General features: G+C 35.0%; 2 protein-coding genes across 2 annotated transcripts; both read right to left on the reverse strand.

Annotated features, from left to right (window-relative positions):
• Positions 1-1,179: 1,179 nt before the first annotated feature.
• LOC21387328 lies at positions 1,180-8,128 on the reverse strand. The gene is made up of 14 exons (XM_024168292.1): positions 7,572-8,128; positions 7,224-7,481; positions 5,579-5,758; positions 5,212-5,347; positions 4,765-5,099; positions 3,855-3,984; positions 3,210-3,338; positions 3,081-3,125; positions 2,711-2,790; positions 2,189-2,285; positions 1,998-2,087; positions 1,847-1,897; positions 1,568-1,633; positions 1,180-1,458 (listed from the first exon to the last, which is right to left on the reverse strand). The coding sequence occupies exons 1-14, from the start codon at positions 8,060-8,062 to the stop codon at positions 1,300-1,302; spliced, it is 2,247 nt and encodes a 748-aa protein (XP_024024060.1). The 5' UTR covers positions 8,063-8,128; the 3' UTR covers positions 1,180-1,299.
• A 3,635-nt stretch (positions 8,129-11,763) lies between these two features.
• LOC21387329 (G-type lectin S-receptor-like serine/threonine-protein kinase LECRK2) lies at positions 11,764-14,674 on the reverse strand. The gene has a single exon (XM_010102288.2). The coding sequence runs from the start codon at positions 14,564-14,566 to the stop codon at positions 12,089-12,091; it is 2,478 nt and encodes an 825-aa protein (XP_010100590.1). The 5' UTR covers positions 14,567-14,674; the 3' UTR covers positions 11,764-12,088.
• Positions 14,675-14,779: the final 105 nt, after the last annotated feature.

Raw genomic sequence — 14,779 nt, forward strand, 5'->3', positions numbered from 1 at the left:
CTTCATCATTGATTCGTGAGTTTCTCTGATTTCTTTCTTTAACTCATCCAACCTTCCGTCGAATTCCTCTTCAGCCATGCCCAAAAGAGTACCGATTGACTTAGATCTGAGTGATATCGCACCAGATCGCGAAAAATTGCTCGGAGTGCCGTCAGCCTCACGCGATTCTAGATCTCTTCGCATTTTCTCTAAGGTCGTTTGTCGGTTTTGATGTTCCAAATCTGGTTGCGACGAGCCACCGCCAGAAACATGAGGTTCTGAAATCATTCCTACGTTCTGTGGCCAAACCTCCATATTCATTTCCGAAAGCAATCTTTGTGTTGGTCTGAAACGTTGAAGCAAATTCATCTTGAATGCACTCCAACAAACAAATGGTCGTCTTCTATCCTCCCACTGAACCACTGAAAAGCTTTACCTTCCATGAACTCCTCAATGAACATCACTTTTTCTTGCTCTGAAAATCGATTTTTCAAGAAATATTATTCTACTCTTGCTATCCACGCATCCGGATCTTCTCCAGAAAACATTGGCTTCTCTAATTGCTGCCAACGTCCTAATGTTCCGTCCATCTTCTCCGAATTTCGCCCAAGAAAGTGCTCTGATACCACTTGATAAGATCTAAGGCAATTCTCAAGAAATGAGAAGAATTGAGAAGAGAAAGATGAATCTTTATTGAATGAAAGAATGAATTACAATGCAGTGATTCGAGGTACTGCTAACCTCCCCTTGCTCAGCCTAAGCCAAGACTTCCTCAAACTCCAGTATTTTTCCTCCTCTCCCTCAATTCCCGAACCCCCCTTTTAATATCCCCTGCCTTCTCTAACTAATTCCCTCCCCAACTAAAGTCCACAGTAACTAACTAATAACATCCTTTCTAACAAACTACTAACTTCTCTAACCAATTAACAAGTTCCTATCAGATTACTGAAGTTGTTGAGGAGACTTGAGGCTAAGAATGAAGTCTCTTTTTTACCTGTATTCAAAGATCGAAGCCTCTTTCTATTGTTGGCCTCTGCTGCCTGAAAGGCTATTTCTACATGAATGGCCAAAAGCTTATCTAATTCTTATTTGATTTCGTTAAGATGTCTTTCTTTCTTCTTCATTAATCATTCATGAACAAAGAAAGGATTTTTATTTTCCTCTCTTATCAAACAACACAACAATTGGGGCTCAGTTACATTCTGAACACACAAAAAAAATGTTGATATAAAAAATAATCATATGTGTCTGTACATCTATAGATATGATATGCGTGTGTATTAATTACATCCTTTGTCATCTCTGAGATGAATTTGTAGATCAACAACCAAGCAAACTATTCCAACGCCTTTTAAGGGCTTCATATGCCTCAGAACAAGGCGTAGCCTGCACTCTAGTTCTTCCATCAGCAGTAGGAGTTTCAGTTGCAAGGCCGAGTCTCAACAACACATTAATCGCTTTATCAACCGCCACCTCAACCTGCGTAAATAGAGGTACACTAACATGAACAATAACCTGCCTGTATTTACTAAATAATTCGTAAGTAATACGTGTTCCATATTGACTGTAAACGGCTTCATTCTTTTACCTTTACTTTAAACACATCGTACATGAATCTCTCACATTTGTCTCCAACACTTCGGCGACATGGGATCTGCAGTCGTGACAAATTATGAACTAATGCTTCAGCTTAGACTTACTATAAAACTTCGGCAATTAGAGTGCCGGGAATACCGAAATGACATATAGAAGCTTGACACTCATATAATCAAAGAGCTACTTCGGAATAGATTTTAAAGATGCAGCAGTCAATAATACAGCAAGTAAAAGTAAAAGCAGGTAGATTGAGATAAGAATAGGAGCAAACCTTGTCCTCCATCTTGAGCAGGATTGCATAGGCCAAAATGGCTTCCTTGTACTGCACACAACATTCCAGGAAATGGAAAATTAGTGGCATAATAATAAATCATTTTAGATGAAATTGATTAAAAGAAGTAGAACGCACATAGGATTCTTACCTGCTGTTGTTCGGAAGCATCGAGGATAAAATGAACTGCGCCAAAGCCACTTGCTAAAGTCTTTTCATAAAGAGTCCTATTGACCAATAGCTGTCGTAGAACATTGCTTCAGTCTTAAAGAAATCTATTTCTGCACTTGAGAAAATCATATCTCATCTCCTAGATGGCAGAGGAAAACATAGTCGACTCACCTGATACCTATCCCAAGTCTGTTTGTAACCAAGAACCACACGAGACACGTAGATTATAAGAGCAGTGATGGCAACCACGTCAAGAAAAATCGCCGAGCTGACACAACACAATACAAAATTGTTAGCAAATGTCTAAAGTATCTCAGTGTTTTTTAAAACAATCTAAAAGTATCCCTTTGACGGGTTACATTTTTAAAAATATAAAGACTACCCTTAATAATCTACATTAAATAAAATAAATTTTAAAACACAAAGATTTCTCAAGGGGTTTGCTTCGTGTTCAATCTTTCAAAATAAAAGGAATACTCTTTTGATTAACAATTTTTGACGGGGGAAAATTATGGTAATATTTTTCCAATTAGAAAATGCATAGACGAATAATAAATGAATAATTACAAAAGGGGAGATCATAATGTTATCACCATGAAAATCAATCAATTATTATGAATGAGATATCTGCAATTTTTTTCCTGTGGCAAAATTTGAAGAGTCAAGCCATCCTGAGAAAGAGACGATACGTACGGAGAGGATAAGACATCTTCGAATTTGTAGTTAATGAAGTATGCCAAAAGCCCCACCATCGTTGCAACGTCCAACCGTACCTACAAGTTTATTACAATCGGTCACAAGGCTAAAGATTTATTTCAAAGGAAAATTATGCTTAACAAAAAAAAAATTAAAAAAAAAAAGCACAACCATTTTTACTTTAGTCAGCAAATGAAGTAATGATAGGGCTCTACAGCCAACTACTTCCTATCTTTTTTCTTCTCTTCTTCTTTTGAAGGGAACTCTATATCCCAGGTTTGAGTTTGCTTATAATTGTCTCAATAAAATTCTAAGCATTCAACTAACTAAACCAGAAAGTCTAAAAATAAGAGAACAGTCTTCATACCGTGTCTATGATGCGAAACGAAAGCTTTTTGTGGGGAAAGACGACCTACAAAGAAACAACTGTGAAAAGTAAATTTCTAAACGAAGCCCGGAATATGAGAAGAGTAAGATAATGAACATAAATACATACTGGTAAATCTGGAATAGGAATTTTTTCGTATATCTTTAACTGCAATGATGGGATGTCAGCTTTGTTTCCAGTGCCCACTTTATCTACTTCCTCGGTGCAGAGCAGAATCAGTTCTTCAAATGCAGGCTCCTAATTTGTAAAGACATTATACATTGACAAGATTGACTGGTTTTCAGTTTTCTCCCAAGACAAACTTTCAAACAATATATCATTTGCAATTGAAAAACGATAATTACTACCCAAAAAACAAAAAAAAACAAAAACCTTGAAGGCCTGGACTGTAATTTCTTTTGGGAAGTAAATGCCACAGAAAAAAATAAAAAAAAAAGTCCTAAAGCACGCCAATATATAATTATGAAATCGGAGATACACAGCATCGAGGTTTTGGCCAAAACTTAAAAGAAAATATACCTATCATTGAAGGCATATTCCAAAATAAGTAATATGGAAATACACACAGAACAGCAACATGTTCTCCTCTGCTGTAAATTAATGGCGCACAAGGACAAAATAGGTCCTTTTTTAAAATAAATATATAAATAAATAAGAAACAAGAAAGTTCATTGATCAAACAAGAGTACAAGAAGTTTCAGGATGGACGAGAGTAAAATGCGCATTTGCTACAGAAAGAGTAACTCAGTAAACCTGGAGGATTGACTGTGAGAGAAGAATAGATACTGAAGTTTTTAACTTTTTCCAAATATCGTTTCCACAGTATTTCCTCGTAGCAGGTCTCCAAATATCACCAAGTGTAATCCTTGATAAAAAAATGCGCCTGAGCCAAAGATAATTATAGTATCATTTCCTCATGTTTGAAGGTAACTGCTTAATATTTTTTTTTCCATTATATTTCACTAAGTTAAGTAGCATATGAAATTTTGGAGAAAGTCGCTTCTTAATCCACACCAAATCCACTATTATTCTCCTAGTTAATTTCTAGGATTGTATTAATCTCACTCTGTTTCCAGAGGAATGGCAATGCTCTATGCACATCCTTTAAACTAGTAGGACTTCATGTAAACAATAAGTTAAAATATACTCGCTTGTATTCCATTTTCCTTTTTTGTTTTGTTTTTCCATGTATAGGAAACTAATAAAGCTGCTAGGTTTTTTTTTTAAGATTATATTTCTTAAATTGCAAGTCAATCCTATACATTGTCTCACAAAATTTTTGTGACCACAAGGTACTAATTAAAAGACATGATGTCTTCAAGTACATAGGTTATTGATGTTAAGTTCAAATCCATTTTAGTTAATAAGATTGATATAACTCCAGCAATTACCTTTTTTTTTTTTTCTGGTAACAAACTCAAGAGATAACCTAACGTAGTCCAAATGACTGCTCTGCTTGTAAAGTTATTTATTTATTTATTTATTTTATACGCCAACGTTAGACAGAATACGCAACATTTAACTGCATTCACCTCAAATCAGTAGTTTTTTCCCCGGCAGCCAAAAAAAAAAAAAAAGAGAGAAAAGAAAAGCCATTATGTATTAGTATAGAAAACAAAAGCCATTATGTATTAGTAATAAAGAAAAAGGTATTGGCCCTAACCCTTTGTAAGGCTCAGAAGCATGAGTATCACCATCAGGCTCGAAAGGTGCTTCTGGGGTTGGGGAAACAAGTCCAATCCAAGTAAGCAACTTTCTTAAGAGTCTTCCACGGGGACCAACTGGTGATAGGAGCCCTTCGTAACGAGAAACAGCCCTTTGGGCTGCAATCCATATTGGAAGATCCTTATCGGACAGTTGGTCTACTCCCAGCATGTCATTACATGTTCCTTCATTCTGCTGAAATGATTGCTGGAAAAGAACTAGCTCCTGAAGCCAAAGCTTCAATCTCTTTGCCCAATCTCCTGATTCTTCTGTTTGAAAAGCATCTCTAAAAGCCTGTACACAATTTACGAAAAAAAAAAAAAAAAGGTTTAGGGATGAAGTCTGAACTTGATATAAGCAACATATTGAGGAAGTGAAGTGAAATGAAGAAAAAGAAGAGAATGACCTCAGTTATCCAGCTGCCAAATTTTCCCAAAGGTTTTGAGATAATGAAGAAGATCCCTCTTAGAAGCCTAGACTGCAAGTAATCCAGCTTTTCGACTATAAGAAGGCCCTTCTGTCTCTCAGCTGCATATCCCCGTCTATGAGATGAATTATGCATGCCAAGTAAGAAGAAAGGTTTTGAAAATGGCATGTTAATTTTATAAGTCATAAAATTTAAGAATTATCAAGTACAATTCTCAAACAGATATATCTTTATATACATGCTTTCTTTGTCTGGCATATTCTTTTTCACCAGATGTACAATTTTTATAGACCACATTCTATGCTTGAAATTGAAAGAAAAAGAGGTGCATTATGAAAAGAATCACCTAAATATTATTGCATTGGATTCAGATGCTCTCTTCCAATCAACATATACTGGTAAAGTAAGGAGATAATCTGTGTTCAAGGCAGATGTCAGCATCAAATCCCTTGCTGACAATTCTTCAAACTGAGCGTCATAAAGAAGTTGCATGAAAGCACGCTGAAAGCGAGTGGCGACAGCAACTCTACTTAAAGAAGAAAAGATAAGAGTAGGATTAACAGAATAGTTTCATTTTATTCTTAATTTCAAAAACAGTAGTTTGTTTTCAATAAACAACATGATTCATAATGTCACATTCTATTAATCTCTTGATTAAAATCTAATGTTTGCCAGGCAGTTCATACACAAAAGCATGCATACGTGTCATGGAACCCATATTTTAAACAAATTCTATAATTTAACCACTAAGCGACTTATATTAAAAGTTTTACCAATTAGAAACAATTGGAGTTTTGGCACAACAAAAAGGGAGCCTAGTCCCACATTGGTCAGGAAGCAAAAGGAAATGAAGTCTGAAGCCTATATAACAGCCCAAAACCTTTGGTTTAAATTGCCTCAGTCAGATTATATTTTACACTTATTTTTGTTTGGCCAGAGTTTATTTTTTGTATCAACTTTAAAATAAGTCACCTACAAGGAAGTGTATTAAGTTCAATTTGGCAGTCTTTAATTAACACAACTAACATGAAAATCAAAAAATGTAATGTTCAAATATAAAATAAAAAACAAAACTACTAGACACTAGTAATTCTCTCTCTCATTTTTCCTTTTTCTATTTTTGGATAATTCTTTTTTTTTTTTTTAAGATTATGGCGGGTATATTCTAATTCTTATTATGTTTTCTTTTTGCAAATATATATATTGGTATTTTTTGACGCTTACACCTCACAATGCCATCTCAAATCCCGATCCCGCCTTTACCTTGGCATAACCAATTAGTTTAGGCCAGGTAAAACGTAGTCTATCTTGTAGTTCCATGGGAAGCATCACATAAAATGTTTTGTGTTAAAGTTAGAAACTTGTGGTTTTCTGACATCGTTAGGGATTAGGCTTCAATATTGTAACAATCTTATTTTTGTTTTATGCTGAGCAAATCAATCTTTGATCTAATTATTAATAAGAGATGATTGTTTCTAATTTAAAAAAAAAAAAAAAAAAAAAAAAAAAAAAAAAAAAACACCAAAATTTCCCCACAAACTTCTAATTTAAAAAAAAAAAAAAAAAAAAAAAAAAAAAAACTCACAGTTCGCTACATAACTCTATCATAAAAGTAGTTCACAACTCATGCAACCCAATAACGGCTAACTTGTAACTTGTTCTAAACATATATCAAGAAGGAATATACTTTGTTGTAAACATATATCAAGAGAGAATATAGTAACTATTGTATGTGCTTAAAAAAAAAAAAAAAAAATTATTACTCTCATTATTTTATTTGTTTTTTAAGAATACTAACTGTTGATACCTAAGGTTTTAAGTAAACTAACTATTGCTTTCTTTGCTTCACAAGTTTCCATCTTTCACTTCAATTACACCTCCCTTGTTTTAAGGCAGCATTGTAATGTTTTCATTTAATTTTAAAAGCCAACTAAACCAAGTTATGCGTTATGAAAAATTATTAGGAACAACACAATAACACGTACGCTTACTTTTTTACATTTTTTGGGGAAGAAGAAGGCAGGAGATTCCTCAAATCCAGAACGTAATTAAACGAAATTGGGTTCTCGAATTCAGTTTCTCGCTCCTCCTCATCAACGCTCCTCTCAACCCCATTAATGCCCGAAGAATCCAAGTCCTCGGCACTATCGAAAACCGAGCCTTCATCATTGACTGCTTGTTGGAAGTAATCAGAGCGCATCTCTTCCAAAATACTCTTGTGTTCAGCATGAAGAATAGAGTCCAAACACCTTCAAATTCTCACACACAGAAATAAATAAATTCAAGAAAGAAAATTTTGAAAAATAAAGCAAAACCCACACACAAATTTAAGCTCTTACGACGATAAAAGAAGAAAGTCCTCTTCGTCATCATCCTGATCATCAACGGCAGACGCACGGAATATGTTCGACAAAATGCCGCTGAGAAGATCAGCCTTGGAAACCGATATGTATTTTTGCCTGGGCACTCGTATCTTAGAAATCCCTTTTCTCTCTTCGTCTTCTTCATTATCATCATCTCCTTCTTCTTCTTCTTCTTCTTCTCTCGGGATGCCACTCTTCTTCCCTTCTTTGTTTTTCATGTTGTCGTCGTCGTTGTTGATGTTGTTTAATAGCTTGTTGGTCTCTGTAATTGGCAGCTGAACGCCATCGTTTTGGAAGGTCGGAGGCTGCGTTGTCGACAGCTCTCGGAAGCAGGTGAGGGAGCAATGGCACCGACACTGCGACGACGACTGAAAGAGAGAGCGATTATGCTTTGGAGAAGTTACTGTTCTAAAAGCTCCTAAGTTTTGCAGACAACTAGAAGAACCAGAAGAAGAAGAGGCTAGCATTTTCAGATTCTTTACGATTGAATTGAAGAAGTTGGTGGTTTTTTTTTTCTTAAGTTTTCATTTTAATTTCTGTTTACCTCCTTTAAATAAAATTGTACGCAAATCTCGTATCTCCCAAAAATAAAAAAATAAAAAAATGTAAACCTCATTCGTAAGAGGAAAAAAAGAGAAAAAGAGTTTCACTGGATAAGGAATTGCCTGCGCTCATAGGCTGTTAATGGAGACGAGCCGCGATTTGATTGTATTTGTATGGCTACAAATGAATGCAGTAATGGCGTCGGAAAGTATATGTGTTGTTGGGCCCGCAAGCATTAAACGCGGAATAAATTCAAAAGCTCTTTCGACTCTAATCTCTCTTGAGCCTAAATTCGTCTATAAGTTTAAGCTCGTATGAGCCCAAAGTCTCCTCTAAATCAAAAGTTTAAAGGTCACGTGATGACATTAAGTGAAGTAATTGACTTGAAGATATTAAAGATTTATTTAATTTGTTAATTTAAATTTTTAATTTGAATTGAGATGTAATTTTATGTGAGAATTTTTTATTATAATAAAAAAGTTAGATGTAACTGTTTCTGAGAGTTTTTTTACTGTAACAAAATTCAAATTTTAAACTCGAATCTGTGAAATAAACGACGTCTAAATGATTAAAAATAATTCTCATTTATTATTTATCAATTTTAACTCATAAAAAGGTAAAAAGTTGTAATTAAGAGGATATATTCTCAAATTAATGAGAGAATTAAACGCCTTCAGTCTTAATATACTATAAATTCTCTCAATTTAAAAAGAAAAAAGACGCACTCAATTTTAAATACAATGTGATTGTCTTTATTTTGTTTTTATTACTCTTTTAAAAGTTTTTTGTATTCTTAGAGTGCTCTTTTAATTTTTTTGAATAATTTATATATTTAATCTAAATTATTAATCTATAGACGTTATATAAGTGTTAGATGAAATTTTACTCAAAACACGTGTATCGGCCAACAAACATATTAATGTATTGATTAATGACTAGAATCCATTGCATCTATGCCGCTAATAAATAGTATAAGATTCTTTTTTTTTTTTTTTAAATTCGGTACAGCCTAACAGGCAACCACTTTTATCTGTATTTAGATTCATGCCATAACTTATTTGTGGTGAAGATTTATGCCATAAGTTGTAATTTTCTTTTTCGGGAAATTGTGCCATCTTCAACCCCTACTTGCTAATCAAATGCTCTAAATTTCAGACCCTACTGGTAAGAACAAACAAAGCCTCCTACCATAGACATTCTTTTTAAATTATATTTCTCAAATGTGTCTAATTAAGGAAAAACCTGCTTAATTACTATTTTCTCATGACTATCTTTTCTCTAATTTTCCCTAGTTGAAGTAATACACATCTTTTCAATTTAAAAAAAAAAAAAAAAAAAAAAAAAAAAAAAAAAAAACTCTTCAAAACTTTAATTCACGTATCAAAAAATACAATAAACGGATATGCATGCGTGTAAAATGTATTTCCAACTAATTAATAATATTAGGAGTTGATATTATTAGTACTCATAGCATTTTAGTTTATACTCCCAATAAAATTTTGTATCCATTGTGATAAGGATGATTGATTTATTTAAATTTAAATAGTTTGTATTTAGCTTATCCCTGATATTGAGAGATTAGATTAGTCCTTATCTTTTAGTTTCAAGTTTGAATTTTTTTGAATTATTAACTATTAGGGGATAAGTCTTCATTTAATATTTGAATTAGATTAGAATTTTCTTTACTCATATATAAATATTGCATTCTTATCAATAGCTAACTTTTACCATTGTGTTTCAAAGTCTAAATCTATTATGATGGGGACATTTATGAAATTACTCATAATCATAAAGACTACCTCCTGTCCTAGAACGAAAGAGAGAATGGTTTAGCTCCCTTTTGATTCACTTGTTTAAATTTTATTGGTTTAAACTTTTTATTTGAATAGAAAAATTCAAACAGTGTAGTTTGAATTGAAGTTCGAATTGATGTTTAAATGTACAGTTAAAATTTTAATTTAAACATTGAATAAAATTTAAATTTGTGTTTAGTAGGTGTGAAAAGCATAAAAAGTAAGCACCTTTTTACTGTTAAAAGATGGTTTAAACGGTTGAACTTAAAGGAGATTAAGCACCTCGAATCTTTAATTTTTACAAACTGCACCCTGAACTTTAAAATCAGTTGTAATTGAGGCCTAATAGTAGATTGCGTCATCAAATTGACAGTTTGAGACATAAAATTTTCACGTGATATGATTTGAAAATTGACGATCCTCGTCTTTTATGTGCGAATCTCATGTATTAAACCATCAATTTGATAACAACGTTAACTATTGGATCTTAATTGTAAATGATTCTAAAGTTTAGGATGAAGTTTGCTTAAATTAAAAGTTTAGAATGTATTATGCAAAAACTAATAATTTAATGTGCACCGGCGCAATTTACTCTTTTATGAATATTACTGGCTAGAAAACTCAATGGTACTGATCACATAATTGGCCTTTTGGCTGAGTAATAACACGGAACCATGTGTTATAAATTCACAAACTTGTTAGAGCACTACTCAATATTATTCGTTTTATGATTAATACGCATCCAATTTTTTATTTTTCTTTTTTTAACTAGTTTTTATTTTTTTCTTAATCATTGTCAATATATACTTTTGTAAAAGTTGTTATTGTGAGACTGAGAAGACCACCCCAAAAAAAAAAAAAAAAAAAAAAAAAAAAAAAAAAAAAAAAGATTTTCTTTAAGCTAAAGAGAAAAATAAAAAAGAAAGGAGACATAACAAGGTTAGACTGTTACAACATATACTAGCGATCATCATTCCACATGTGACAGCATGAATGAAAAATACATAAAAACCAGAAACCAGTGGATATATAAATAGACTTAATTAATGCTTGGGACGCATTTTTTCATTGTCCTGGAGGAATAGCAACATCACCATGTCCCTTCTAACATTCAACTTTCATTCTCCAAAACATTGGATGTAGAGAAGTAGATCCCTTGTGTCCAAGTTGTTTTCTTGTTTTCTTTCAAGTCTCTTATAGGATCTACGTATTTAAAACAAAAATAATAATAATTGAATGGGGAGCTCCGAGCTTGGCAAGGGATAGGCCTCTTGTGTGTTGCCCACCTGGTTAAAATGCCATCATTTGTCTTGATACTAGTCGCTAGTTCTCTATATTTATTAATGACTTATTATGTAAAGCGATTTAAAAAATATGTTATATGAAATACGTACCGATCATGAGATGTAGAGCAAGAAAAGAAATCAAACACAAGAGCCCCCAAAACTTTATAACGTTTGTCAGTTGGCCGGTTGCATTAAGAATTGGCTTTTAACTCCTCATCTTTTTACGAACGTTATGTACGAACTCTAAAAGATATGGCCTATTTTAAATAATATATATATATATATTTGCAGATGACATGGTACTATATAAATATATATATATATATATATATAATGATAGATCTAGAGATCAAAGGCTTAAATAATCAAGTAGCTAGAGATCGATGCACGTGAAGAGAGGCATTCTAAGAATTCTAAATGAGAAAGGTATAAACACCACACATCCAATACTCAGCATAATTAGTCAAGTCTGAGAACAACGAGCAGTAGTGCTTATACATTAAATTGGTAGCCACAGCTCTATCTTACAGTGAAATTGCAGTGCGTATTACATAGTAGATCGGATAGAGATGGCGATATTATTTATTTATTTATTTATTTGAACATAAAATGAAAACACGCATAAAAACTTGTGTAATGTAAGAAAGCCAAGCCTAGCATGTTACAAATAGTACTAGTAGCCACCGTTCCACAACTCATGTTCCTTCCTTCCAGGTCTATAATCAGAGGAAAAAGTAGAAAACTGAACTAACTCAAATGACGACAGAAATGAAAAATACGTACATAAAACCAGAACTTGTAAACATAAAAGAAACATCACTAAAAAACAGTAGATAGAAACCAGAAGTAGCTCCTTATTGCTTGAGATATTCTAAGTGGAAGTTGGACATGGAGGAATAGCAACATCAGTAATCCCTTCTAACATCAACACCACACTTTTCATCGAAGGACGAAGGGCCGGTTCATCTTGGATGCACCACAAGGCCACCTTAACCACATTCTCCAAAGTCTTGTTATCCACTTCTTCACCATTCACGAGCTTCTTCAGCTCTCTAGCCGCAAAACACTTGCAGACCCAACTAGATAGAACAATCTCGTCTGCATCTGATACATTAGCATCGAAGTTCCTTCTGCAGCACACAATTTCCAGCAACACAATTCCGTAACTATAAACATCTGCCTTCACTGATATCGGAGTGTTCTTGTGCCATTCAGGGGCCATATATCCTCTTGTCCCTCTAATCACTGTGAAAGTTCTCGTTTGATCTGGCATTAACAACTTTGCTAGCCCGAAATCCGATATTTTAGCGCTCCAAACTTCGTCCATCAAAATGTTTTGAGGCTTTATGTCACAATGAATGATGGGGACCTTGCACTCCTCATGCAGATAAAGGATGCCTCTTGCAACATCTACGGCAATTCTGACCCTTTCTTCCCACCCTATGCCCATCGCGTTCTTAAAAAGGAGGTCTGCCAAGGAGCCATTGCTCATATATTCGTACACCAAAACCCTTCTTGAGCCCTCGGCACAATAACCGAACAACCGAACTAAGTTCTTGTGGTTCGTTCTTCCAATGGCTCGCATCTCAGCCCGGAACTCCCTTTCGCCTTCTTCCCCTAACTTTTCAAGCCTTTTCACCGCGACAAGCTTCTTGCCTTTGTTTAAGCTCCCTTTGTAAACTGCTCCGAATGATCCCTTCCCTAACTCTTCTTTGAAACCATTTGTTGCGCGTTTGAGTTCATTGTAGGAAAACACTCTCAAAGTAACTTCCTCCTGATGAGTCGTGTTCCCCAAAATTCCATCGTCTCTCAACTTCTTGTACCGCAGGACACGTATTTTGGCAAAGTAAAAACCAGAGATCACAAGGGCAACACAAGAGAGCACAATCGAGCATAAAGCTAGGACAATTATCTGTATCAAAACCTTTTTGTCGGTGGCGTCGTCTTTCGACCGTTTTTCTGTTGATCCGGTGTTTTCTGATCCCTTTCTCACCTTGAAGAAGGCTGTCTTTCTAGAATCAAAATCTCTCTTGACGTAGCTCAATGGAAGCTTTTGCTTCCTACAAACATACCTGTTGTAATTATCAATTCCATCGTGAATATCATTGAGCTCAAACATTGCTGCCTCACAATTGCAATCTTCCAAACAAGAGTTACTGCAATTTTCCTCCGTAGACATTTGGAGTTCCACATAAGGAGTAGCTTCCCAATTGATGGTCTCCGTTTTAATGATCTTATAGAATTTCACTTTCTCCTTCCCATCCGATTCACATTCGATCTTCGAGTAGTTTCTCAAGCAACCGAGAGACCACCTATCCGGGTCAGCATACTCTGTTCCTGGAAGGCAAACGCAGTTTGGTTGTACATCGTTGAGTGTGCAGTAGCTATTGAGGCCACAACGGCCTTTCACTTCACAAGGATTTCGCAACGCAGACCACACTTCGAAAACATCTTGAGGGTCTTTCTTTTTTTTATTGACCAGATGAGAATACAACTTGAAATTCCCATCAGCATTAACAGTTGCACGATATATGACAGTGCCGTTGACCACCTTATCCTTGCTCAGAGATGACTCATCATTCAAGTAGGAGTAGTCAAGAAGCTCGGAAGTATTCGTAGTTTCAACGAGGGATAGAAGGCCAGTGGAATTAAGGTAAAGGTTGAGATTGTCTTTAGGGGGCCAGGTATTAGTGGCCCAGTAAGCATCTTCAGACGAATCCTCGGTGTTTGCTGGGTACAAGACAAGATTACCATCAGCCTGCATCCAGAGATGATACCTTCCCGTCGAATGGTTTGTGTCGGATACACTTGAGAACAACTGACCCAATGTGGGTAGTACCTGACCTTGCAAGATTGTGTCTGTAGGATGATTGAAACTCTCCCAAATGATGTCGGAAGTGCTGTTTCGGAGAACAAAGTTGCCGGAATCGAGCATAGAAGCGGAGGAAGCGGAACTTGTTGTGTTAGCAATTACACGTTTCTCCTCTCCTTTACCACTTCTCAAGAGAAGCTTACCGGAACTGGTCGTGAACACCAGCTCTGCATTTGAATTGACCGGAGGGTCATCTCTATTTGCTGTCCACACCACCGTTCTTTCGTCGGCACCCACCAGCCATATTCCAATGGCAAAGCCGTGCTGTTCCTCATAAAAGCCGAATTCGAAGTTTCCTGAAGGAGAAGGCCAAGAGGACTTATGAGTACTAATCATCGGGGATAGTGAGGAGCCGGGGAGTATGAGCTTATCTTTGCTCGAAGCTGCTTTCTTGGTTTGTGTTGCACTTTCACCAATGAGAGACGTCAACGATATGGAAAGGACTATCAGCAGAAAAATAAAAGTCGCGGAAGCCATGAATAACAAGCTATATATCTTCAGATAAACTTAATGCAGAAAAAGATCACAATATTACAACAAGGTATGAACTGCGAAATCATAAAACTTCGTAGAGTAGTAATGGTGCATTATATGAATCCTTTGTGTAGTCATCTTTTTTCTTTTTCTCCCGATTCTTATGTTTTAGGAAAAAAAAAAAAAAAAAAAAAAAAAAAAAAAAAAAAAAAAAAA

The sequence above is a fragment of the Morus notabilis genome, unplaced genomic scaffold (genome assembly GCF_000414095.1).
Source record: "Morus notabilis unplaced genomic scaffold, ASM41409v2 Scaffold917, whole genome shotgun sequence".
NCBI lineage: Eukaryota > Viridiplantae > Streptophyta > Magnoliopsida > Rosales > Moraceae > Morus > Morus notabilis.

Excerpts from the sequence above, each read along its gene's own strand:
- LOC21387329 (XM_010102288.2), bottom strand. The coding sequence starts at position 14,566 with ATGGCTTCCGCGACTTTTATTTTTCTGCTGATAGTCCTTTCCATATCG.
- LOC21387328 (XM_024168292.1), bottom strand. The coding sequence starts at position 8,062 with ATGCTAGCCTCTTCTTCTTCTGGTTCTTCTAGTTGTCTGCAAAACTTA. Across the intron at positions 3,985-4,764 it reads GCTTCTGAGCCTTACAAAGG|GCGCATTTTTTTATCAAGGA; the intron begins GTTAGGGCCAAT and ends TCTTTGGCTCAG. Across the intron at positions 1,459-1,567 it reads ACGATGTGTTTAAAGTAAAG|GTTGAGGTGGCGGTTGATAA; the intron begins GTAAAAGAATGA and ends CTATTTACGCAG.